Here is a 25546-nt window from a genome sequence, read left to right as displayed (position 1 = left end):
GCAACATTTTTATTTATAAATTAAAGAAAAAAATGACTGCTAGGTTTATTTTTATTTATTTATTTTTTTTTTTTTTGAAAAACTTTAAGGTTTATATTTTGTGATGTCTTTGTTTATTTTGTTGGTAAAAATATTTAACATTTTGAACTGCAAATAATATTTTTTTTTGTTTTGTAGTTCAATAAAGGCCGACTGTTGATTTATAAATTGTTTTTCATAAATTATTGATATTTTTGGATTGAATCTTTGAGCTTATCAAGACTTGCACCAGCAAATTGATGTACCTAAACACAAAAATCATTAATTAGCATATAAATAAGTAAAATAAATAAATAAATAAATAAATAAATAAATAAATATTGTCAACTTACAACTTGATTGTTTTTAATAAAAACAAAGGTTGGCATGCTTGAAATTTCATATTTGATTGCAATTTCTTCGTTATCATCAACATCAACTTTAAGGAAAACAACATTTGTATTTTCCTTTGAAAGTTCTTCGTATTTTGGTGCAATCATTTTGCATGGTCCACACCATGTTGCAAAAAAATCAATGACAATCAATTTGTCACCAGCTTCAGCAATGATTTTTTCCAAACTTGGCTATAAAATTCAAAGTAAATTAATAAAAAATTCATGATGACATTATAAAAATAAAATAATCATTATATTTTTTATCATTTATGATAATACAAAATTCAAGATAACAAGGATAACAAAAAAAAAAAGTCTAAATTTATTCAAGCAATTTGTCATCTTGCTGCTGCAATGAATTGATAAATTATATTTTTTTTAATTACTCATTTATTTTTTCAATAGAGAAGAATGAGGAAATTGTTAGTTCCTGTAACCTTCTAGATATTTTAATTTAATCATCAGGAAAATAAAAAAAAAGTTAGATTATAAATTAAAAAAAATAAATAAAAAAAATACTGAAATAACTGTGACATGACCGATCGATTAGTGACAGAGTAACACGTAGTATGTCCAACTCCATACTTATTTCATAATCATTACTATCAAGGCCAGCTGTAATCTGTATTCTCATTTCTCATCAGCATGACTGTTCCAAGAGAAAATTAAAATGACGCACCAACCACGCCATGATATCCTAAACCGCGTCAGCGTATCGACGCCATCATCACCAAGTCCAAAAAAAAAAAAAAATATACAAATATTTATCTTTTTTTTTTCCCCAATTTATTGTGATATCTCTCTAACCATCATGAAAATTTACCGAAAAAAAAATTAACAACAATTACTTGAACAATAAACAAACTACATTATTATTTATTAATTTAAAATTTTAAGTCTAAAATTTATCATGGCGTGTTGGTTACAATTCTCTCAATCACGTGTAGAATATTTTTTTTTTTTTCTATTTACTTTTTCTTCTTTTGCTCGATAATTAAAATAAAATAATTTTATTATTTTAGGGATATGTATAATGATTTTTGTACTTACGAGTCCTTCAATAACTTGCACCATTTTTAATGATATTTAATTTCAAATTACTTTGAAAAATAAATTAAACTTTGATGATAATGTCGAGTGATGTGCTTTGCGACAAACTGGGCGTTGAATTGAGGTGGAATTTAGTTTTTACTTTGAGTTGAACTGCCGGTTATTTGGATGTGTTGGTGACTTTAATGAGGAAATCAATTGGATTGTTTCATCAGTGTGAGTAATATTTTTTTCTCTCTCTTTCTCTCACATTTAAATACGAGTTTAATTTTCAGGATAAAGTGAGTAGAAAGAGAGAAAAAGTGATAACTTGTGTGGGGGTTGCTTCAATTGAGCCGACATTTTACGAAAATTACCGAAGATATTATGATGACGTTTTTGAAAAGCAAAAAAAAAAAAAAAATATAAGTACATTTGTGATGATGATGATGATGATGATTTCATGTTTTTTTAATTCAAATAAATATTGATTGATATTGTACAATCTGATAATGAAATTTTATCAAGATTATTGTGGCTTGTTTATATTTTTCGAGATATCAAAATTCAAAATATAATTTAATAAAAAAACATGTAAATAGATTTTATTATATTGTGAAAATCATGATTGATGATTATATTGCTTAGTCATATCACTGACGGTTTGATGACATCATGATATTATCATTTCAAATAAAATAAATGCAATATATTTCATATTTTAAAAATAATGATTACTACATAATAACTTTAGATATTTTTTATTTTAATTTCAATTAAATTACTAATAAATATTTCTTTTTTTTTTAAAAATTTTCTTTATTTCATATCAGCAATATATTTATTTGTCTCTTCTGTGTATTTTTTTAAAATTTATAATCATTTTATGATTTCAAAATTGACTGTAATCGGCTCGTAATCGTTGGTAATAGCGATATAATCTTTAATATATCGAAATATCGAAAGCACAATATATATCGCTGACTAGTTGTTGCTATAGTCACACTGTAGGCTCTGTAGTCAACAATTGCCATAAAAAATAACGTAAACAATTGTAAACAATTGTAAACATGGCAAATAGAACAGTTAAAGATGCTAAATCAATTAGAGGAACAAATCCTCAATATTTAATTGAAAAAATAACACGTACTAGAATTTATGAATGTAAATACTGGAAAGAAGAATGTTTTGCATTAACCGCTGAATTACTTGTTGACAAAGCAATGGAATTAAGGTAATTAAAAAAAATACATAACCTCTTAATAAAATAAATAATTAAAATAACAACAACAAAAATATATATTTTATTGAATTAATTTCAGATTTATTGGTGGTATATTTGGTGGCAATGTAAAGCCTACACCTTTTTTGTGTTTAACACTTAAAATGTTACAAATACAACCAGAAAAAGATATTATTGTTGAATTTATTAAAAATGAAGAATTTAAATATGTTCGTGCTTTGGGTGCTCTTTATATGAGATTAACTGGTACTGCATTAGATTGTTATAAATATCTTGAGCCATTATTTAATGACAGTAGAAAATTACGTGTACAAAATAAACAAGGTGAATTTGAAATAATTCATATGGATGAATTTATTGATCAATTATTAAAAGATGAAAGATCTTGTGATATAATATTACCAAGAATACAAAAAAGATATGTATTAGAAGAAAATAATGAGCTTGAAGCAAGAATAAGTGCATTGGAAGATGATATGGATGAAAATATTGAATCATCTGATGATGATGATGAAGATGATGATAATGTACAATTACCACCACCAACACAAGTATCATCATCATCACATGATGATATTAGAAAACGTATTGATGATTATGAACGTGATCGTAATCGTGATCGTGATCATCGTCATCATCGTAGTCATGATAGGAGAAGAAGTGATAGAAATGACAGAGCATCTGGTCGTGAACGTGAAAGATCAAGAAGTCGTGATCGTGAAAGAGATAGACACCATTTATCATCATCATCATCATCATCAAGAAGAGAACGTGAACGAGATCGTCGTCGTCGTGATGATCGTGATGATCGTGATAATCATCGTGAACGACGTGATAGACGTCATTAAATTAAATTATTTTTTTAATTTATTTTAATCTTGTACATAATTTAATCTAATAAAATTGATTCAATAATAATTCTTTTCTTTCAATTCATGTATTTTTAATCAATTATTTATATATACATTTTAAATGAGTTTGTATTTAATAAAATTTAAAAAGTCGGTGAGTTTAATATAAAAAGTCTTTCTTCTTCTTTTTTAATCCATTTTAAAAGTTTTCTCATGGCATTTATTGCATCAACTTTAGTTACAAGTGGTTCTAATGTAACATAAACTTCAAAGCCAGATGTAACCCATGCAATTATTGTTTCTTTATCAAGTTGTTGAAATAAAAATTTTAATGGTCTATTTGATGAATGTATACGATGATGTAAACATTGATAAAGACCAAGTAATCTTTCCATTTCATCATGGCTTGTGTATGGTGCTTGAAAACCTGGACTCCAAAATTGTGCAGTACTACTACATTTATATAATACATGATGTATTTCAGGTAATCCAATGTCACTTGTTGTTATTTGTTTACGATTCATTGATTCATTAATTGCTTCAAGACAATGTGTTAATCTTAATTTACCGACAATTTTTTTTTTAGCATCAGACAATGTTGTAAATTCATCACGATCAACAGTCAATAATAATAAACATGCTTGACAATCTTCAGCTAGATATGATACATGACCATGCATAAAACCATTTGAATCAAATTTTGGTAAACATATTGGTGCCCAGCCTTCAGCTGTTTTAAATGCTTCTGAGCTATCAACTAAATTTTGTATCAAATGAAGATCAGCTGGATGTAAAAAAAATTTCTTCATTCTTACTAGTGTTACAAGTTGATTATTTGCCAGTAATATTGCAAATACTAAATTCTAAAAAATAAATAATCAAATTATTTACAATTGTCAATTGTCAATATTGTATTTAGTATAAATTAAGCTTCAATTATTTTAAATACCTTAATTTTACCACAAGTTTGAATAATTGTTTGGGTTATTAAATCTCTCATTGATGGTAACAGTGGTAAACATTTAACAGCAGCTAAAAAAAATGCTGGTTCTCGATCCATAAAATTAAGTAAATGATCAATATATCTTTCACTACCAGATAATAATCTTCGTAAATCAAAATTTCTTCTTTGTTCATAGACTCGTGTTAATTTTGATTGTGTCAATACAAATAATATTTGATTATAAACATATCTAAAATTTAATATTCAATTAAATCATCATTTAATAAATAATACAAATAAAATTTATTATTTTCTTTTTAATATTTACGTAAGTTGTAGTATAAGCTGTGGAACACTTTCTAAAGTTTTTGATACAGCAACAAGTATCAATGGTCCTTTTATTATAAATACAAATGTTGTATCACCAACATGAATTGATCTGATCATGTCATTACCAGCTTGAACAAATGATACAAGTGCTTGCATAACACCCATGACAGTTACAAGCTTATCTTCTGGACCATGTCGTGAATAAATTGGTTTACCAGCTTGACTCAAAATAAATACATGTTTTTTTTCAGCAAGCCATTCTTTACATCTTTGAGGATCACTATCTATATTACACTGGCTCATTTCCTTTGATGTTTCATCCTTAAAAAAATAACAACAATAATTATCATAATGTGTGTTGATTTTTAATTTAAATTACTAACCAAATCAGTATCCTCCAATGTTATATTTGATTTACTACTTGTTGATGATTCTGTTTTAATGTCATCTTTAATTGTTGATATTACATTATCATTTTTAACTGTTTTATTTATTTCTTGTTCATAGTAATCTTCAAAGTTATCTGTTGTAATGAGCATTTTTTCTTTTGATGCACCAGGTTCAATACCAGGCTCAACAATTTCATCATCAATCTCTTCAAAATCTAGTGATGCCATTGCTATAATTTAACATCAAACTAAATTCTAAAATTTTGTTTTGTTTATTGTTGATTTGTAGCTGTCAAAAATTTATTGTTGTTATTTTCGTTTCTTCATTGATCACGTGTGCTAAACAAGAGGGAGAGACAGAGAAAGAAAGAGGAGAATTTATAGTTGAAATGTATCAAAAAGATGGTGCTTGATGTATGTTTTTTATTTTTTTTCAAATAAAATCAAGTAAAATTAATAATAATAAATTTTTATTTATTAATGTTATTATGATTATTATTTAATTACACATGTATAATTAAATTTTAATATCAAAAAATTATGTTAGATTATTTCTTTTATACAAAAAAAAAAAAAAAAAGGATGACAATTTTTTTTATAAATAAATTGATTAATTTGATGGTTTTAGACTTATGTTTCTCAACATACAGAGATCTCTTGCCATTGCTTTTCTTCCCTGAGTTGTTTGTATATCATATAAACGTAAAATAAGATCACTTGTAAATAATTCTGGTAGTGATTTTATCAAACATGGAATCTAAAAAGTAAATGACAATTAATAAGTGATGATTAATAATTATTTTAATAAATTAATTGATGATTTAAATTAATTACCAAAGTCTGAGGAATTCCTTGAAGAATAACACGTGTTCTATCTTTACCACATTGTACCATTATTGTTAAAAATTGTAGTATAAAATGTGTTTGTCGTGATACTTCACCATCTCTACCAGCAAGATAATTAAATGATTTTAATAATTTATTAACAGCAGTTAATAATGGATCTCTCAGGACAATTGATTTATTATGTCCATTAGTTGGTCCTTGTGATGAATGTGGTGATGAACTACCAAACATTTGATGTGAATCACCAGTATCATTGAGTCGTAATAATTTATTTGCTGGACCACATAAATTTTCAATTTCTTCATTTTCCAAATCACGTCTTGTTCTTTTTCTATTTTTATGTCTTACTGGATTAATATTATGATATTCAAGTGTTGATAATATACAATAAACACATAATTTAGCAAGTTGTGATGATTGTGGTTCAACTAATTCTTCACCTTGTAATTTATTATATAAATATTTTTGTATGACATTGTTAATTAAATCAAGTGTACAATTTTCAATATCAAGATGAAATAATGAAAATGCAATATCAATAGCACGTCCAAGTTCTTCATGGCATTTATATTGAAATATTTGTTTAACAATATTTGATACAAACCATAATGTACCACCAGTATTTAATAATGATTCAAGTGTTTGTGTTGATTGTATTGTAACCCAACCACGTTGTTTAATATCATCCCATATTGTTTGTAATTGTTCAAGTATTGGTTGTTTTGATACAATATTATTTGATAAACCTAATGATGATGGTGTACGTATTTGTACATCATGTTGCATTTTACGTATTATTTGAAACATTAAATTTGATGTATCTTGTTTAAAATTATTATCTTGTATTTCTTCATTTGTTAATGGTGTTATTAATTGTTGTATCATATTTATTGGTTTTAATAATGCATCTTGATGTGTTATACTCATGTGTGAGCATAACCATGCTGTTGCACACACAGGTAAACAACATGCTGCTTGACGTAAACCATCAAGTGATTTTTTAACATCACCAGCACCAAGTACACCACTTTCCCATGCAAATAATAATTCTTTAACAACACCCATTGTACTTTGACATGCTATATGCCAATTAACTGTTGATGATTTAATATCTGGCTCTGGTGATATTATTTGTCCAAGTAAACTATCAACTTTTGTTTGATCAATATTTTGTAACATTTGTTGTGGTGATTTTGGTTTATTTTTTTCTGGTAAACATTCACGTACCCATTGTTCAAAAAATGAATCACCATCATCATCAAGTACAGTATCTGAACCATATGTTTGTACAATTGAACATAATATTAAAAATGATATATCAAATAACATTGCTCTTGTTGCTGCTGTTTTACCTGGTATTGGTTCACTAACTTGTTTTGAACATTCATTAAATTTTATTAATTTTGATACAAATATTTTTAATTTACCTGGATGTTGTCCAGTTGCTGCAGCAAGCATTAAATCTAAACTTTTACCATTTAATACTTGACAAAGCATACTCAATAATGCCTCTTGTATTTTAATATATTCAGCACTTAATGTTTTTAATATACCAGCAAGTGTTGGCTCAGCACGTATTATTACTTTCATTATTGATGATTGTGATTTTAATAAATCAGCATCTTGAAAACCTTTCATAGCATCATCACGTCTACTACTTAATTCTTTTGTAAAATCTTCAGCAATAAGATCAACTCTACGTAATTCAGTTAATAAACCCTCAACACAATTACATAAACATGTTGAATCAACAGTATCAAGTAATGGTTTTAAAGCTAATAATGATTCAAATGCATCAACTAGCTCACGTGGATAAATTATTTTTTCATCATTTGTCGTAGTCGTAATCGTAGTACCAGTACCAGTACCAGTCCCAGCAACAGCAACAGAATTAGTAGCTGTAGCATTAGAAGCACTTGATGATGAAGTAGAAGATGAAGTAGCACCACCATCACTATCTTGATTATTTAATGTTTGTAAATGTAATTCTTTTAATATTGGTGGTACTTTTAAAAATACAATTGCACCCCATTGTGATTCTTTAAATGTACCACTTGAATTATACAATGATAATAAACATGCACGCATTATTTCAGTATATAAACGTGAATTTGTATAATTTTTTAATCTTTTTATCATTAAAAATTGATTAGCATATACATCTGCCTCAGTACTTGGATTTAATAATACTTGTACAGCAAGTAATGGCTGTATACAATATGTTATTGTTTCCATTTCATTATTATTTATATTATTAAATATTGTATCAATATCTAAATTTTTAATTTTTTTTAATGACTCATCAATTGGTGATAATTTTGGTCCATTTATTTTATGATATAATTCAATTTCTTGACATTTATCAATAATTGATAAATAAAGTTTTTTATCATCATGTTTTGCAAGATACATCATTGCACATAAAAAATCAGAGCTCATCATTTGTTTTAATATTTTAGCTGGTTTTTCAATTAAATCATTGACACATGTTTGTCCAATTAACAATGTATTTTGTGATAAATTAATTAAATTATAATGATAACATTGTAATAACCAGTGTACAATTGATAATACTGCTGCTGCTAATAAATCTTCTTCTGGTTTACCACGACATGTTATACCAACTTGTATTGTTTCAAGAAATTCAAGAAGATAAATAATACAATGGGATTTTTGAAATCCATCAAATTTACTAATACGTTGTAGTACTGCTGCATATGATATTAATTGTGAACTTAATGAATGTTTTAAATATGATAAAATTAAATGATTTGGTCCAGGTCCAACGAGTGCTTGTTCAAGTATACACTCAGCAAGCATATAAACATCACCTGATACACCTCTTGGTAATATTGTTTTAATATTTATTCCCCATTGTAAATCACTCCAACGTTCACGCCATGCACGTAATAAAAGAGCTTTTAAACTACTTGTTTTACTTGTTACTTTTGTTTCCATTGTTCTAGTCAATAATAATGTACTCATTATTTATTTATTTATTTATAGAATATATTATTTTTTTTTATTTAATTATCTACTATTGAAGCTGAAAGAAAATAAACATTATTATTTTTTGGACAATATTGAACATCACAATCAACAATTTTAAATAAATCAACAAACCTGATTTTGTCATTTTTTAAAAAATTTTTCAATTAAGTTAATAAACATCATTATTTTTATTTAGTTAACAAGAAAATTATTTATTATAAACAAACGAAAAAAACAACATGACATACATTATTTTATTTATTTTTTTCACCCACACAAAACAGTTCTTTTAAAAGAGAGAGCTTGACAAATGACAAGTACCATTTGAGGTTAGCTTAACAAATCATAAGAGAGAGAGCAAAAGAGAGCGAGAGAGAAGAAAAAAAAAGAGTAGCCATTTTGGTATTTTCATAAATTATAAAATTTTATTTAAAAAAATATATAAATAATATATTAATTAAAAAGAGGAAATTATTTGTAATATATTAAAAAATACATGAATTCATCAATTATTAATTAATTAATTTAAATAAATAAGTGTTAAATAAATTGACAACAGCGCCATTGTTGGGAAAGCAATTTTCATATTGGAATGTCGTTGTTTTTTGGAGGTGGAATTTTGTATACAACAAGAGTGCATAATATTGTTGTGTATACATAAAATTTAGATGTGTGTGTATAAAAAAGAGAGAGCAAATGAGTTTTGTAGATAATGTGAATTATTGTTAAATATTAAGTAGCATCAGACATTCATAGATCAGTAAATACTCAAAAGTAACAAAAAAAAAAAAACTTTTAAATTTATTATCTGTTTGTTTATTCATTAAAAAAATATCCAAAAAATTTTTTATTATCTTTAGTAAACAATAAATATATTATCTGCTCCAAAATAAATAAAAAAAAACCAATTGTCATTTTTCTATTTGTGAGTAAAAGAGGGTAATGATATTTTCTCTCTAATAGAGTGTCTTAATGCGTAGGTGAATGAGGTGAAGCAAAAGATAAAAAAAAAAATAAAAAAAGGAAGTAGTTCCTTACTGCTAATGATACCTTGTGTTATCAGTGTGTGCATATGTGTGATTCATCATCAAAATTTTTGTCCTCAACAGGATTATTATTTTCAAAAAAATACCTATTAATAATAATAAAATGCCAAATGGCGTTATAATAAACAGGTGTTTATCTAATGTCACCACCAAATAATTAAAAATAATAAATATAATATATATATCTATTAATTATAGGTATATTTATAGTCATATTGTTATATATATATTTTCTCATTGTGTGTCGTTTAGCACATATTGATTAATATTCCAAGCAGCAGCAGCAGCAACAGTTAACTTTTATTATTTTATTATTATAATAATTTATATATTTAATTTTTAATTTTTAAAAAAATGTCATCAAAGAGTAAAATTCATCATCAACAAAATCAACAAAATATTGACAGTAGTTTTGTTGCTGTCAAAAGTAAAGTAAGTTTATTTTTTTATTTTTAAATAATAATAATAATGATCATTGTCCTTGTTTAATATATTTATTTTCAATTTGTCATTGAGACATTAATTAATTAACTAATTAAATAATAATAATAATTTTCCTATTTTTGTTATTTTTAGTTTGATGCTGATATAATACGTTTTTCAATAAAAAAACATGAAGAAATAACATATGATAATTTTCGTAAAATATTAGCTAAAAAACATGATTTAACAAATGGACAAGATATAAATTTTTTAATATGGTATACTGATCCAACAGATGGTGATTCATTACCAATAAATAATGATAATAATCTTGCACGTGCTGTACTTGCTGCAAAAACATTATTACGTGTATTTATAACAAGAAAAGGTGATGGTTTTGAGGACATAAATGGTTATGGTACAATAAAACATAAAAATATTATATCAAGTATACTTGGTGGTAGTACACCAAGTAAACCAAAACCATTTGCCATATCAAATCCTCATGATTTTAGACAGGTATATTGATTATTTTTATTTTTATTTATATTAGCTTATATTTATTTATTTATTTTATTTATTTATTAGGTATCAGCAATTATTGATGTTGATATACTTCCCGAAACATGTAGACGTGTTAGATTATTAAAACATGGATCAGATAAACCACTTGGTTTTTATATAAAAGATGGTGAAAGTTTTCGTGTTTTACCACCATCATCTGGTGGTGGTATTGAAAAAGTACCAGGTGTATTTATTAGTAGACTTGTACCTGGTGGTTTAGCTGAAAGTACTGGTCTTCTTGCTGTTAATGATGAAGTGCTAGAAGTTAATGGTATTGAAGTTGCTGGAAAAACACTAGATCAAGTATGTTTTATTATTATTATTATTATTTTATAATAATATATATTAATTAATTAATTAATTCTTTTTATTTATCAAGGTTACAGATATGATGATTGCTAATTCATCAAATTTAATAATAACTGTTAAACCAGCAAATCAACGTGCAACAGCACCACGACGTGGTTCATTTTCTCGTAATAGTCAACTTTCATCTGGCAGCCATCAATCAACTCAAAGTGTTGCAACAGCAAGTGCAAGTGATGAAGAAGCTGATGAAATTGTTGATTTAACTGGAGTAACGATACATGACGATGTAAGTACATCAACAACACATCATTTACATCCTTCACAAAATCATTTTAGTCATGATCAAACTGGTGTTTTACATCTTTAAAAAACATATTCATTTATTAACGTAATGTGCTTCTTTTATTTTTATTTTTATTTTTTTTATTTTTACAACACATTTAAATAATTATATAGACAACGAACAAAATCATGATAAATGTGCCTTGAATAAATTCATGAGTTAAACAATTAGACCAAAGCACAATGAAAATTATAATATCACAAGGTGAAAGTTTAGAAATAATACAGTGAATTTTCACAAATGGTATTAAATAAATTATTATATGATCGCTATATTATAATTAATTCATGTTAAATAATCAAAAAAAAAAAGCAGCAATAATAATGTTGAACAAAAAAATAATAGCTATTTTATAAAGACACACAGCTCATAAATAAAATTCTTGAAAAGAAAAATAAATTAATAAATAAGGCAACTGATTAGCAATAAAAGAAAAAAAGATAATTAAAATTGATTGTAATCAATGGAAAAGTATTATGACTTTTAAAATAATATCAATTATTTTAACGAGAGAATAAGTACTTAAAAAAAAAATATTCCAAGTGTACTTAAAAAACTATTGTTAATTACATATCAATTTATTTTGACGTAAATATTTTTAAACTCCTGTTTTTAGACAGTAATTTTATTCGAAAAAGACAAAATCAAGTAAATATTAAAAAAAAATTTTTAATAATTATTTTCAAGTATTTTCATTTTGGAGGATGTAAATAATTTTAATAATCATTTATTATTATCATCAAGTAGACAGCTATTTTTATCATAAATAATAATTGTAAATAGATAAAAAGATTTTTTTTTTTTTTAAATCAAATGGAAAAAGATAAAAACTCGCTAAATGATAAATTTTAAATTTATGAATTGATGATATTTTTACGTAATAATAAATCATTCCACATAATCTTCCGTAATAATTTTTTTAGATTTAAATTCAGCTTACTGAATTTAGTATTTTAATTTTTTTAAAACAATGATGTTTTATTTTATTTTTGTCTCGAATTAAAACACGATAAATAAACACGCCTATTCGTGTGATATTTTATAAATAAGATATTAAATTGTCTAATGTACTTAATGTTCAAGTTTTTGAATTTTAAAAACATTTTTTTTTTTTTAAATAACCGTTATAATTGTTGATACAAGGCAATTGACAAGTGTCTATAATATTTGACTGTCAATAAAGAGCACTAGATAATGATGAAAAAAAAAAAATAAATGATTGCCTTTTATTATTAGTGTTGATAAAAGACAATGATTGTTAATTGTTAATATATTGATATTTACATAAGCTCAACAAATGAAATAATAAAATAGTGTAGAAAAAAAAATATATATATTATTAATTGACTACAATAACAACAACAACAATAATAAAGAGTGCCTTTTTGTCTGTAAAAAAGAAAAATATAATTGATCAAGTTTTATATTGAAATATTAATAATAAAATATAAAGAAATTAAAAAGAAATTATTTCATCATTTTATCACTTGTTTACATATATAATTTATAAATCTATTCGTATGACCAGAATTACCACTTTAGTATTACGAATAGTATTAAAAATATTATTCAGAAAAATAAATAATAAATAAAAAATGTAAAGAAAAAAGAATAAAAGACAATTTGAAATTAAAAAAAAAATTTTATTTACATTAGAATAAAATTATGTGATTATTATTCATTAATAAAAAAAATCTCAAATCATATGGCTAAATGAAAATTTATTAAGTAAAAAAAGAGTGCAGCTAAAATTGAACTTGTATGTAAAGTTTTAAAATTTTTATATGTAATGTATATAAAAAAGAAAAAAAACAATAAGAAAACAATGTAATTTTTAATAACAGCTTATATAGAATAAAATTATTTTATTTTATGAAATTAATTATTTAATTTATTATATCCTTTTCTTTTTTTTATATGAAAATATTAACAATTAATACTATTAAATTTTATATGTATAATATTTTACTTTCTCTGTTAATTAAAAGAAAAAAAAAATCAATTGACATAATTTATTTCAATTTTATTGTTTCGTCTTAAGATTTTCGACAAACACCTATTGGGTTGCCGCGCTTACAATAACCACTGCAACACTGGCTATTTTTGAAACAAGGAAATCCAGTTCGATAACATTTTTGCGATTCACCCATGCCAGCAAATATCATCATAATAACACCGATAATAGCCATGACAATAAAATTCAACTTCATTTTTTGATAATTATTAAAATACTCTTCAACTAGAAATAAATAAACACATATTGCTTTTATTATTTAATAAAAAAAATTATCATTATATAATATTGTATAATATACTTACGCTCCTTTGTATATCGATTACCGAATTTTATAATTTTTAAAAGCGCAGTACAAACGGTATTTATACAAAAAAAAAATTTTTAATATCTGAATAAACAAAACATAATAAATCCAATAAAAACTGTAAAATTTGTATCGAATAACAAAAATTATTATTTTACCTTTTTTATAATATCAAAATAAGGATAAAAGTTGATAATTATTTAATTAAAAAAAAACTGATAATTTATATAGAGAGGCAATCAATAATAAACAAACGCCATATAAAAATTTGATATCTTTTAAAAAAAATCTACCAATTAAAAACAAAAAAAAAAAAAAAAAATAAGAAAACAATGTAATTTTATATAGAATAAAATTATTTTTTTTTTTATGAAATTAATTATTTATTTTATTATATCCTTTTTTTTTTTTTGTATAAAAATATTAGCAATTAATATTATTAAATTTTATATAATATTTTACTTGGTAAACAAATTTTTTTTTCTCTCTAAATGAAAAGGAAAAAAGAATTAACTGATAGTAGGTATTTTATTTATTTATTTATTTATTTATTAAATTTTGTTGTACCCAGCGGCGAAGATGCCATTATTGGTATGTGATTTTTTTTTCTTTTTTTAGTATTTATTTCAATTTTATTATTTCGTCTTAAGATCAATAACAAACGGTTCGTCCAAAACCGCTGTATACACAACGATTACTGCAACACTCTCCATTTTCTTGACAGCGACGTCCACTTGCAAGACATCCTTGCGATTTACCAGCAAACATCATCATGATAACACCAATAATAGCCATAACAATAAAATTCAACTTCATTTTTTGATAATTAGATTATTCTTTAACTAAAAATAAATAAACATATATTGCTTTTATTATTTTATGAATTAAAAAAAAAAAATTATTATAATATATGATATTGTATGATGTAATTACGAATTTAATTAACGCTTTTTTGTATATAGATTGTCGAGTTTTATGATTTTCCAAAGCACTTCAAACGGTATTTATAATAAAAAAAAAATTTAAACATCTGAATAAACGAAACGCAATAAAGCCAATAACAACTGTATCATTTGTATCTAGTAACAAAAAATATTATTTCACCTTTTTCATGATAATAGGGTATAATGATAAAAATTAATAAATATTCACTTGAAAAAACTGATAATTTATTCATATACGTATAGAGGTGAAACAAAATGAATTTATCTAAATTTTTATTTATTTTAAAATCAAAACAAAATATCATTTTTTTATATGCATTTATTTATATAATGTTTAAATATTTATCTATAAAATTTATATAGTTTTTTTTTAATATAAAAATATTTATACCTGCTCTATCTTTTAAAAATTTTTGTTAAAATTCAATTTAAAAAAAATTGATAATCTTAATTTTATAGAGGAAAAAAAAATGTATCATATATCAATGAAAAGAAAACAATGGTTTTTTTTTTTTTTTTATAATTTTTATTATTAAACTGGCCAATTTTTATAGTCATTTAAATAATTAAAAAAAATTTTTCAGACCATTTTATATGTATTGGTAAATTAAATTTTTTCAAACAACTATATGTTGTTAAAAGTTGTTTATTTTTTTTTTTTTCTCTGTTATATATAAAGTGAAAATTAAAATGATAATAACCATTGTAAATTAAACAATTTTGCAAAAAAAAAAATATAGATAGATTTTATCGGCAAGTACCAACACGTGGTTGATACTTGTTTATGTCGCAATAACCTTCACAACAATCTTCATTAGCAAAACAATGATTGCCCCCTTTCGGTATGCAATCTGCTGCTGATACTTTTGTTTCAACAAACATCAAAACGTTGACGGCAACAGCGGCCAAAACAATCCAGTTCATTTTTGATATTTTTTTTTTTATTTTATTTCTGCTCAGGGCTAAAATTTTTAATAATCAAATAAAAAAAAAAATTATCATTATTTAATATTTAGTACAAGTATATCTATAAATATTATATATTTTAAAAAATCAAGTCAACTTTTTATTTTTTAAATAATTTTTTACTTACAAATTACTGCTATATGTATATGCTTGCGATTTGACTGGTTACTTGTGAGAATAATTCATGGCTATTTATTTCATTGCGTAAATGTTTTTATATCGTATGAAAAAAAAATATTTATTGTATATAAAAAATAATGATAATTAAACAGTCAAGAAAAATGCGAATGAGCAGACGCGTATAAAAATGTGATGATTTATTATTTTAATACACGTCAGTATTAATTAATATGTAAATATCTGTACATGCATGTATATTATTCATATATAATATATATTTCCTTATTTTTATGTAATAATTGATGTATGTTAAATAAATATTATTGACATGAAAGTTGCAATTCATATTTTTATGTTTTCTGTATTTTATTATTAACATGCTCTTTTTTTTTTTTTAAATATTTATTTCAATTTTATTATTTCGATCATAGACAACGTCGGCGATAACAACTATACGAGTGCAACAATTCTTATTTTGTAGACAACGACGCCCACTTTTCGCACATTTTGCCGCATCACCAATGAAATTCAACTTCATTTTTTGATAATTAAAAAACTCTTTAACTATTATTTAATAAATTTAAAAAAAATCATTATTATTATTATATATACTTACGAATTTAACCAACGCTCCTTTCTATATCGATTATTGAATTTTATGATTTTTAAAAGCATTACAAACCGTATTTATAATAAAAAAAAAATTCAAACGTCGTAATAAGCCCCATAAAAAAAAAATATTATTTTACCTTTTTCATAATAATCGAGTAAGGATAAAAACTGATAATTTATTTTTATATATATAGATTTGCAATCAATCATACGCCATGTAAAAATATTTTTAAAACAAAACATGACAATGTTTATTGCAACTTTAATATTTATTTCAATTTTATTATTTCGTCTTAACGTTTTCGACAAAGACCAAAGCCACTAACGTTGCGCTTACAAAAACCACTGCAACACTGTCTATTTGATGTACAACGATATGATCCATTTGGTAAACAACTTTGCGATTCAGCAGCAAACATCATTATGATAACACCAATAATAGCCATAAAATTTAACTTCATTTTTTGATAATTAAAAAACTCTTTAACTAAAAATAAATAAAAAGGATTGCTTTTATTATTTAATAAATCAAAAAAAAAAAAAATTATATCATTATATAATATTGTATATAATATACTTACGAATTTAACAATAAACGCTCCTTTCTATATCGATTATACGGAATTTTATGATTTTTAAAAACATTACAAACGGTATTTATAATAAAAAAAAATTTAAACATTGTAATAAATAAAACGTAATAAACCCAATAACAATTCTATCTAATAACAAAAAATATTATTTTACCTTTTTCATGATAAATAATAATAAAGTAATAAGGATAAAAATTAATAATTCATTCATACATATAGAAGTATACAATCAATCATAAACAAAAGACATATAAAAATATTTTAAATTTGATATCTTTTTAAAAAAATGCGTGCCAACTATTATAGAAATTAAAGAGTCTCATATTCAAAGAATAATTATACTATAACTTGTAAAAATAAAACTATAAATTAAAATTAAAATAATTATATTCACACAATTTTTGTGACCAATTCAATCTGCCTTAAATGTGCAGTTTGGTCGTTGTTTGAATAAAATAAATAAAATAAATAAATAAAATATTTATTGAAATATTTATTGTTAGAAATTTTTGTAAGTTTTTTTTGTTTTTTAGTAAATGAGTAAAACTTTGTAAATGAGTAAAAATAAATTTATTCAAACAAATATTTTTTGTAATATTTATTTCAACTTTATTATTTTGTCTAATAATGTACATTCACGTCGGGCAAAACCCATGTTACTACAACGATGAGTGCAGCAATCTTTATTTACTTTATATTATCTCTCTATTTCCACTTTTAACACATCCTTGCGATTCACCAGCAAACATTATGATATAACACCGACGAGAGCCATGACAATGAAATTCAACTTCATTTTTTAATAAACAGATATAATTCTTTAACTATAAAAATGAATAACATTATTGCTTTTATTATTTAATGAATTAAAGAAATAAATTATCATTATATATATAATTTTGTATAATATACTTACGAATTTAACTAACGCACTTTTGTATATTGATTATTAAATATTATGAATTTTAAAAGCATTACAAACCGTATATATAATTTAGAAAAAAAAAAAAAATTTTAACATTTGAATAAACGAAACGTAATAAATACGACAACACTTGTGTCAATTGTATCGGAACAACAAAAAATATTAATTACTTATACCTTTTTCATAATAAGATAGTAAGAATATAAAAATTGATAATTTATTATTTAAAAAAACTGTTAATTTGTATTTTTAGATAGAATTGCAATCAATCAAAAATATGCCAATGGTTATTGAAATTTATAATAACAATATTACTAACTATTTAAAAAGCTTCATTAATTTTCATTCATTGAAGTTTATTCTAGGTCAAAAAATATATAATTTTAGTAAAAAAAAAAAAAAATTCAATAATTATTATCAAATTGGCTAATTATTTTTATACAAGTAATTTAAAAAAAAATTTAAATGTCAATTCAAAAGAAATTAATAAACTAAAATGATACAAGTATAGTTCCTTTAAATTTATATTTTTTTGTATTTATTGAAATATTATTATTGTTAGAAATTTTTGTGAGTTATTATTTTTTTTATTTTAGATTATTAGATTAATTTTGTAAAAGGGTAAAAATAAATTTATTTAAACAATTATTGTATATAGTATAGGTATAAAAATAATTAATGAACTCGTTTTTTTTTTTTTTCTTGTAATATTTATTTTAGTTTTATTATTTCGTTTTAAAATCATCGACAAACACGACGGCCAGAAATGTTGGGTCTGCAACGACGACTGCAACATTGTCTATTTACTCGACAACGAGATCCTCTTCGTAAACATCTTTGCGCCTGTGCATCACCCATGTCAGCAAACATCATTATGATGACACCAATAATAGCAATGACAATAAAATTCAACTTCATTTTTTGATGGTTATTAAAATACTCTTCAACTAAAAATAAATAAACACATATTACTTTTATTATTTAATGAATTCAAAAAAAAAAAATTATTATTATATATGATATTGTATAATGTACTTACGAATTTAATTAACGGTGATCCTTTCTATATCGATTACCGAATTTTATGATTTTTAAAAACATTACATACGGTATTTATACAAAAAAAAAAATTCAAACGTCGTAATAAACGAAACGCAATAAAGCCAATAACAATTGTATCATTTGTATTTAATAACAAAAAATATTATTTTACTTTTTTCATGATAATAGAGTAAGGATAAAAATTCATAATTATTCACTTGAAAAAACTGATAATTTATTTTTATATAGAGGTGCAATCAATCATAAACAAATGCCATATAAAAATATTTAGAATTTGATATCTTTTTAATAAAAATATGACAACTATTATTGAAATTTATTTGAAAATAATAATAATAAAATTATCAAGTATTTAAAAAGCTTATAATTAATTTGTTTTTTTTTAAATTTATTGTAAAAAAAATAAAATAATTTTTAATAATTAACAACTTGTGGAATAAAACTTTCTTTTTTTTTTGTATTTTTAATAATCACTATCGAATTGGCCAATTATTTTTATAAAAATAATTTTAAAAAAATTTTAATGTTGATTTAGAAGCAACTAATAAAAAACAAAGATAGTTTATATATGTATATATTTTGTTTTAAATAGTTTTTTTGTATCTATTGAAAATTGAAATAATTATTGTTAGAAATTTTATAGGTAAAAATAAATTTTTTGGAACAATGTGTTGTTAAAAGTTGTTTATTTTATTTTTTTTCTTTGCTATTAAATGGCAATTAACATGACAATGACCATTTTGAATTGAACAATTTTGATTCAAAAAAATTATTATACATTTTTGAATATGCAAAAAAAAAAAAAAAAATTAAAAACAATAATATAGAAATGGATTTTATTCGCAAACACCTTGGCGCCATGCACCATTGTTGTTGTTGCAAAAACCAGTACAACATTCTCCATTGTTCAAACAGGTATTGTCCCATTTTGCTTTACATGCTGATACATCTGTTACAGCAAACATCAAACCGATGACGGCAATTACGGCCAAAACAATCAAGTTGAAGTTCATTTTTGATTTTTTGATTTGATTTCTGCTTGGAGCTGAAATTATCAATAAACAAATAAATAAATTATTATTATTTATTATACAAGTATAAACTAAGACAATTTTATATTTTTTAAGTAGTTTTTTACTTACAAGTTACTGCTGAATGCTGCAGATTTGACTGGATACTTGTGAGAATAATTCATGGCTATTTATTTCATTGAAATGTTATCATATTGTATGAAAAAAAAACATTAATTATAAAAAAAATAAGGAAAATTTTATTAGATAAATTAAACGGTCAAGAAACTTAATCATTTAGTAAAAGAAAAGTGAATAAACAGACGTATATGAATGTATAAACATTTATTTTAATTAATAAACTTAATATCTAAATATCTGCAGAATACATACATTGTTATAATATTTGTTAAAACATTCCTTATTTTTTTTATAATTTATGTATGTTAAAAAAATATCATTGCAATAGTATTATATATAAAAAAGTAACTCAGTCGAAATTCAATTTTCTTTGTTTCCAATATTTTATCATTCAATATGGCTAATGCATTTTTTAATCATTAAAATTTACTGGAACTTTATTCATTTTAAAAATATCATGATATACTTGGATAATTTCTAATATTATTATTATTATTATTATTTAAGTGTTTATAGTATTTATCCTTTGTACATAAAGTCTTTAACACATTTTCACATTAATTTCATTCCTTCTTTTTTTTTTTTTTTCATACATTTATCTCACATCATTCATTTCACTCACTCTCTCACTTTTATGGATACATGCTGTCTTCTGTATATTTTCTATTGATTCTTTTTTCATATTGTTGTATGTATGCACAGATGATAGTACAATTGATTCATATCGTTAATTTACTATAAAAAATATTTATTTTTTCAAGTTGTATTTTTTAAAGTTTTTTATTGTAATTCATTTGAAAATGACAATTAACAATGTAGTACTTCAAATGACTATTTAAAAATTTTTATTCATGATAAGATTGATAAGATTTTTTTAAACTCAAATGTGCTTAGTTAGTTTATAAAAAAAAAAAATAATTATTATTTTGTGATAAGGAGAATACAATGGTTTTTATTGTTGTTGAAATTTTAATAATCACTATTTTGTGGTCATAGAAGAAATAAAAAAAAAAACTTGTATGGTTTTATTTGATATGAACATTTAATAAATAAAAATCATAATATTTTTTTAAAGCTTGTTTATTTATTTATTTTTTATTTTAATACAATGACAATTACAATGTTAAAAATATAATTTTAAATTCAACAATTTTTATTCATGAAATTATTACATTTTCAAATATGCAAAAATAAAATAAAAAAATAAAAAACAATGTTGGTTGGTATTTATTTGTAATCACAAACACCTTGGCGCCATGCACCATTGTTGGTGTTACACCAGCCAGTACAACATTCCCCATCGGATGTACAATCATTGGCCCATCTTGGTTTACAAGCTGCAGATACTTCTGTTGCAGCAAACATCAATGCAATCATGGCACTTATAGCCAAAACAATGAAGTTGAAGTTCATCTTGGATTTTTTTTTTAACTTTGACCTGACATTGTTAATGAAAAAAAATAATATAAAATTATTTATTATTTATATTATATTAAAACAATTCCATATTTCAATTACATATTTCAATGAATATTTGAATACTTACAAGTTACTGCTTTGGGCTGTAAATTGGACTGAATAATTTGAAAAAAAATCCATGACTATTTATTTCATTGAAAGTGTTGTTATATTGTATGAAAGAAAAACATTAATTATAAAAAAAATAAGGAAAATTTCATTGGATAAATTAAACCACGGTCAAGAAATTTAATCACTTAGCAAAAAAAAAAAAATTGAATAAACAGACGTATGTGAATGTGATTATTTTATTATTTTAATAAACTTAATATATCTAAATATCTGTATACATGTACATTATTCATATAATATTTCCTTATTTTTATGTAATTCATGTATGTTAAATAAATATCATTCAAGTAGTATATTTATATATACAAAAAGTAATTTAATCGGAGATACAATTTTCTTTGTTTCGTTCAACACTGCAGCATACTAATATATTTTTAAATGTTTGAAATTATCTGAATTTTTATTTATTTTAAAAATAAAACAATAAATTATTTTTTTATAATAATGCAAAAAAATATATTTATAAAATTTATATAGTTTTCTTATAAAATACTATATCTTTGAAAAATGTTTATCGAAGTTTATTTGAAAACAACAATAACATTATTAATAAATATTTAAAAGAATTAATTTATTTTTTTTAAATTATTATATACATGAAGGACAATCTCAATTTTATAAAGGAAAAAAAAATGTATCGTGTATCAATAAAAAGAAGACAATGGTTTTTTTTTTATGATTTTAATAATCTTGTTGTCGCCTTGTCGGTATTAAACTGGCCAATTATTTTCATTTAAATAATTTAAAAAATTTTTCAATTTTGAGCTAGAAAAAACAAAAAAAGCTTATATTTTTACATTGTTATAGAACATTTTAAAAATCTATATATAAAATATATTATTTACATATAATAATATAGTATTAACTTAAACTTATTTTAAAGCTTTTTTTTAATTTTTTTGCTATGATAATTATTATCTTAAATCCATAGCATTTGAATTATTACATCTTAAATATGCAAAACAAAAAAAAAAAAAAAATGATGATTGGTATATATTTATTGGTATATATCACCTTTAGGCCATTGAGTATTGAGTATACTAGAACATTGTTTATCATCTGCACAGTTATTGGACCATTGTGGTAAACAATCTGCTGATACTTGGGTTCCAGCAAACATTAATACAATCATGGCAATTACAGCCAAAACAAATAAGTTAAAGCGCATCTTGGATTTTTTTTTTTACTTTGACGTAAAACTGCTAATGAAAAACAATATAAAATTAATTATTATTTATAATATAATATATTTTCTATTATTAAAAAATTTTAATATTATAATAATATATTTTTAATTAATATTAACGAATATTTTTATACTTACAAGTTACTGCTTTGAGCTGTAGATTAGACTGAATAATTTTAGATAATTAATAGCTATTTATTCGATTATTCATGATCTATATTTCTTATACAATTGAAAGATTGATAGATAAATTAAACGGTCAAGAAATTTTATCATTTAGCAAAAAAAAAAAATAAATCAACAGACGTTATGTAAATGTGATTATTAATTTTTTTCATGTACTTAGTACCTAAATATCTGTACATGGGTATATTATTCATATATTTCCTTATTTTTATGTATGAGCATTTTATCGTTCAACACTGCGCAGCATGTTAATACATTTTTAAATGTTTGAAATTATTTGAATTTTTATTTTTTTTTAAAATAAAACAATATATTAGTTTGTTAAAATTCAATTAAAAAAAAAAATTGATAATCTTAATTTTATAAAGGAAAAAAAAATATATCATGTATCAATAAAAAGAAGACAATGGTTTTTTTTTTTTAAATTTTAATAATCATTATTTCGTTGTCGGTATTAAACTGGCCAATTTCATTTTTTATTTAAATAATTTAAAAAATCTTTCAATGTTGATTCAGAAAAAACAAAAAAAGCTTATATTTTGACTTTATATGAACACTTTAAATATATATATATATATATATATAATATATTATTTTCATATATCAATATAATATTTTTTAAATTATTTTAAACCTTTTTTTTTTTTTTTTTTTTTCTAATAGATAATAATTATCATTTTAATTTTATAAAATTTAAATTATAACATTTTTAAATATGCAAAATGAAAAAAAAAAAAAAATCAATGTTGGTTGGTATTTATTTGTAATCACAAACACCTTGGCGCCATGCACCATTGTTGGTGTTACACCAACCCGAACAACATTCCCCATCGGATGTACAATCATTGGCCCATCTTGGTTTACAAGCTGATACTTCTGTTGCAGCAAACATCAATGCAAACATGGCACTTATAACCAAAACAATATAGTTGAAGTTCATCTTGGGATTTTCTTTGTTTGAAATTTATTTCTGCTCAGAGCTGAAATTGTTAATGAACAAATAAAAAAATTAATTATTATTTATATAAACAAGTATAATTTAATAATAAAATGATTCTATAATTCAATAACATATATTATTAATAATTTTAATGAATTTTTTTGTACTTACAAGTTACTGCTTTAAGCTGTAGTTTTGACTGAATAATTGAAAAAAAAATTCATGACTATTTATTCGATTATTCATGTTGATCTATATTTTCCATACAATTGAAAGATAAATATTAATTGTAATATAAATAAATAAGGAAGTTTTCATTAGATAAATGAAACAATCATGAAATTTAACAATTGAAATGAAGAAAAAATAAATAAACAGATGTATATCAATGTAATTATTTATTATTTTAATATAATTAGTACTTAAATATCTACACATGCATGTATTATTTATAGAAAATTTCCTTATTTTTATGTAATTGATGTATGTTAAATAAATATATCATCAAGATAGTATATATAGTGTCAAGTAATTTAGTCGCAGATTCAATTTTCTTTGTTTCCAGTATTTTATTGTTCAATACTGCCGATGCATTTTTTAATCTTGAAAATTTTTCAAATTCCTTTTTTAAAAATAAATAATATATAAATTTTATAAACACACTGTGATTATTCATTATCAATTGTGTTGAGTCAAACTTTGCGATAGCATTAATATTTCCATGTATTATTTATTTTTATTTAACATTTATTTTATAATCACTAAAAAATAATTATTTAATTAATTAAGTATTGATTATAAATAAATAAATTAAAATAATGTAATTATTAATTTTACTATATATAATTGAAAGATGATTTTCTTTTATTGGATTCTTTATATAGATGATTAAAATCGAGCTCTTAATATATTTGTATTTTTTTTTTAAATATATATTTATATGGTTTTTTTTCTTCTTCAATACAAGGCCAGTATTATATGACGTGTTTTGATTCAAATAAAAACTTGAATAATGTAGTTTTTGTTTCATTGTCAAACCCTGTATTTAATTAGCTATTCTTTTTTTACTTTTGTTTTTAAATTTTTCATCTAGATTAATTCTATAATCACAAATAAAATTATCATAGTATTTATCATATTTAATCAGCTAATATCTATATAAGTAATCGTTCCTGTGATGTCCCGTGCAACAAGTGTAATTATTATATGCTCGTATTTTTAATTTAAAAA

At 22.8% G+C, this 25546-nt stretch overlaps 5 protein-coding genes and 7 long non-coding RNA genes across 12 annotated transcripts; 2 read left to right on the top strand and 10 right to left on the bottom strand.

The window, feature by feature from the left end:
• Window positions 1–174: 174 nt before the first annotated feature.
• Window positions 175–1617, bottom strand: LOC122860541 (thioredoxin-like). The gene is made up of 3 exons (XM_044164393.1): window positions 1464–1617; window positions 372–602; window positions 175–284 (listed from the first exon to the last, which is right to left on the bottom strand). The coding sequence occupies exons 1-3, from the start codon at window positions 1485–1487 to the stop codon at window positions 222–224; spliced, it is 318 nt and encodes a 105-aa protein (XP_044020328.1). The 5' UTR covers window positions 1488–1617; the 3' UTR covers window positions 175–221.
• A 677-nt stretch (window positions 1618–2294) lies between these two features.
• Window positions 2295–3603, top strand: LOC122860540 (pre-mRNA-splicing factor 38A). The gene is made up of 2 exons (XM_044164392.1): window positions 2295–2676; window positions 2765–3603. The coding sequence occupies exons 1-2, from the start codon at window positions 2513–2515 to the stop codon at window positions 3531–3533; spliced, it is 933 nt and encodes a 310-aa protein (XP_044020327.1). The 5' UTR covers window positions 2295–2512; the 3' UTR covers window positions 3534–3603.
• Window positions 3604–3606: 3 nt separating this feature from the next.
• Window positions 3607–5542, bottom strand: LOC122860539 (vacuolar fusion protein MON1 homolog A). Its single transcript, XM_044164391.1, has 4 exons — window positions 5193–5542; window positions 4808–5130; window positions 4486–4729; window positions 3607–4399 (listed from the first exon to the last, which is right to left on the bottom strand). Exons 1-4 carry the CDS (start codon window positions 5424–5426, stop codon window positions 3680–3682), a joined length of 1521 nt encoding a protein of 506 aa, XP_044020326.1. The 5' UTR covers window positions 5427–5542; the 3' UTR covers window positions 3607–3679.
• A 109-nt stretch (window positions 5543–5651) lies between these two features.
• Window positions 5652–9209, bottom strand: LOC122860538 (mediator of RNA polymerase II transcription subunit 24). The gene is made up of 3 exons (XM_044164390.1): window positions 9168–9209; window positions 6033–9090; window positions 5652–5955 (listed from the first exon to the last, which is right to left on the bottom strand). Exons 2-3 carry the CDS (start codon window positions 9027–9029, stop codon window positions 5809–5811), a joined length of 3144 nt encoding a protein of 1047 aa, XP_044020325.1. The 5' UTR covers window positions 9030–9090; window positions 9168–9209; the 3' UTR covers window positions 5652–5808.
• A 399-nt stretch (window positions 9210–9608) lies between these two features.
• LOC122860536 (partitioning defective protein 6) lies at window positions 9609–13943 on the top strand. Its single transcript, XM_044164388.1, has 4 exons — window positions 9609–10513; window positions 10658–11023; window positions 11093–11371; window positions 11448–13943. Exons 1-4 carry the CDS (start codon window positions 10436–10438, stop codon window positions 11742–11744), a joined length of 1020 nt encoding a protein of 339 aa, XP_044020323.1. The 5' UTR covers window positions 9609–10435; the 3' UTR covers window positions 11745–13943.
• A 1911-nt stretch (window positions 13944–15854) lies between these two features.
• Window positions 15855–16316, bottom strand: LOC122860535. Its single transcript, XR_006374447.1, has 2 exons — window positions 16079–16316; window positions 15855–15947 (listed from the first exon to the last, which is right to left on the bottom strand). It is a non-coding gene; the product is annotated as an uncharacterized LOC122860535 (long non-coding RNA).
• A 621-nt stretch (window positions 16317–16937) lies between these two features.
• On the bottom strand, window positions 16938–17393 carry LOC122860534. Its single transcript, XR_006374446.1, has 2 exons — window positions 17265–17393; window positions 16938–17170 (listed from the first exon to the last, which is right to left on the bottom strand). It is a non-coding gene; the product is annotated as an uncharacterized LOC122860534 (long non-coding RNA).
• Window positions 17394–18863: 1470 nt separating this feature from the next.
• LOC122860533 lies at window positions 18864–19439 on the bottom strand. Its single transcript, XR_006374445.1, has 2 exons — window positions 19241–19439; window positions 18864–19148 (listed from the first exon to the last, which is right to left on the bottom strand). It is a non-coding gene; the product is annotated as an uncharacterized LOC122860533 (long non-coding RNA).
• Window positions 19440–19932: 493 nt separating this feature from the next.
• Window positions 19933–20622, bottom strand: LOC122860528. Its single transcript, XR_006374441.1, has 2 exons — window positions 20406–20622; window positions 19933–20308 (listed from the first exon to the last, which is right to left on the bottom strand). It is a non-coding gene; the product is annotated as an uncharacterized LOC122860528 (long non-coding RNA).
• Window positions 20623–21528: 906 nt separating this feature from the next.
• LOC122860529 lies at window positions 21529–22164 on the bottom strand. Its single transcript, XR_006374442.1, has 2 exons — window positions 21961–22164; window positions 21529–21852 (listed from the first exon to the last, which is right to left on the bottom strand). It is a non-coding gene; the product is annotated as an uncharacterized LOC122860529 (long non-coding RNA).
• Window positions 22165–22646: 482 nt separating this feature from the next.
• LOC122860532 lies at window positions 22647–23726 on the bottom strand. The gene is made up of 3 exons (XR_006374444.1): window positions 23329–23726; window positions 23019–23206; window positions 22647–22769 (listed from the first exon to the last, which is right to left on the bottom strand). It is a non-coding gene; the product is annotated as an uncharacterized LOC122860532 (long non-coding RNA).
• A 98-nt stretch (window positions 23727–23824) lies between these two features.
• Window positions 23825–24685, bottom strand: LOC122860531. Its single transcript, XR_006374443.1, has 2 exons — window positions 24488–24685; window positions 23825–24356 (listed from the first exon to the last, which is right to left on the bottom strand). It is a non-coding gene; the product is annotated as an uncharacterized LOC122860531 (long non-coding RNA).
• Between the last annotated feature and the right edge of the window lie 861 nt (window positions 24686–25546).

Source organism: Aphidius gifuensis, linkage group LG1 (assembly GCF_014905175.1).
Source record: "Aphidius gifuensis isolate YNYX2018 linkage group LG1, ASM1490517v1, whole genome shotgun sequence".
NCBI lineage: Eukaryota > Metazoa > Arthropoda > Insecta > Hymenoptera > Braconidae > Aphidius > Aphidius gifuensis.
The sequence above is the reverse complement of the archived record's forward strand: the minus strand, read 5'-3'. Positions and strand labels throughout refer to the sequence as shown.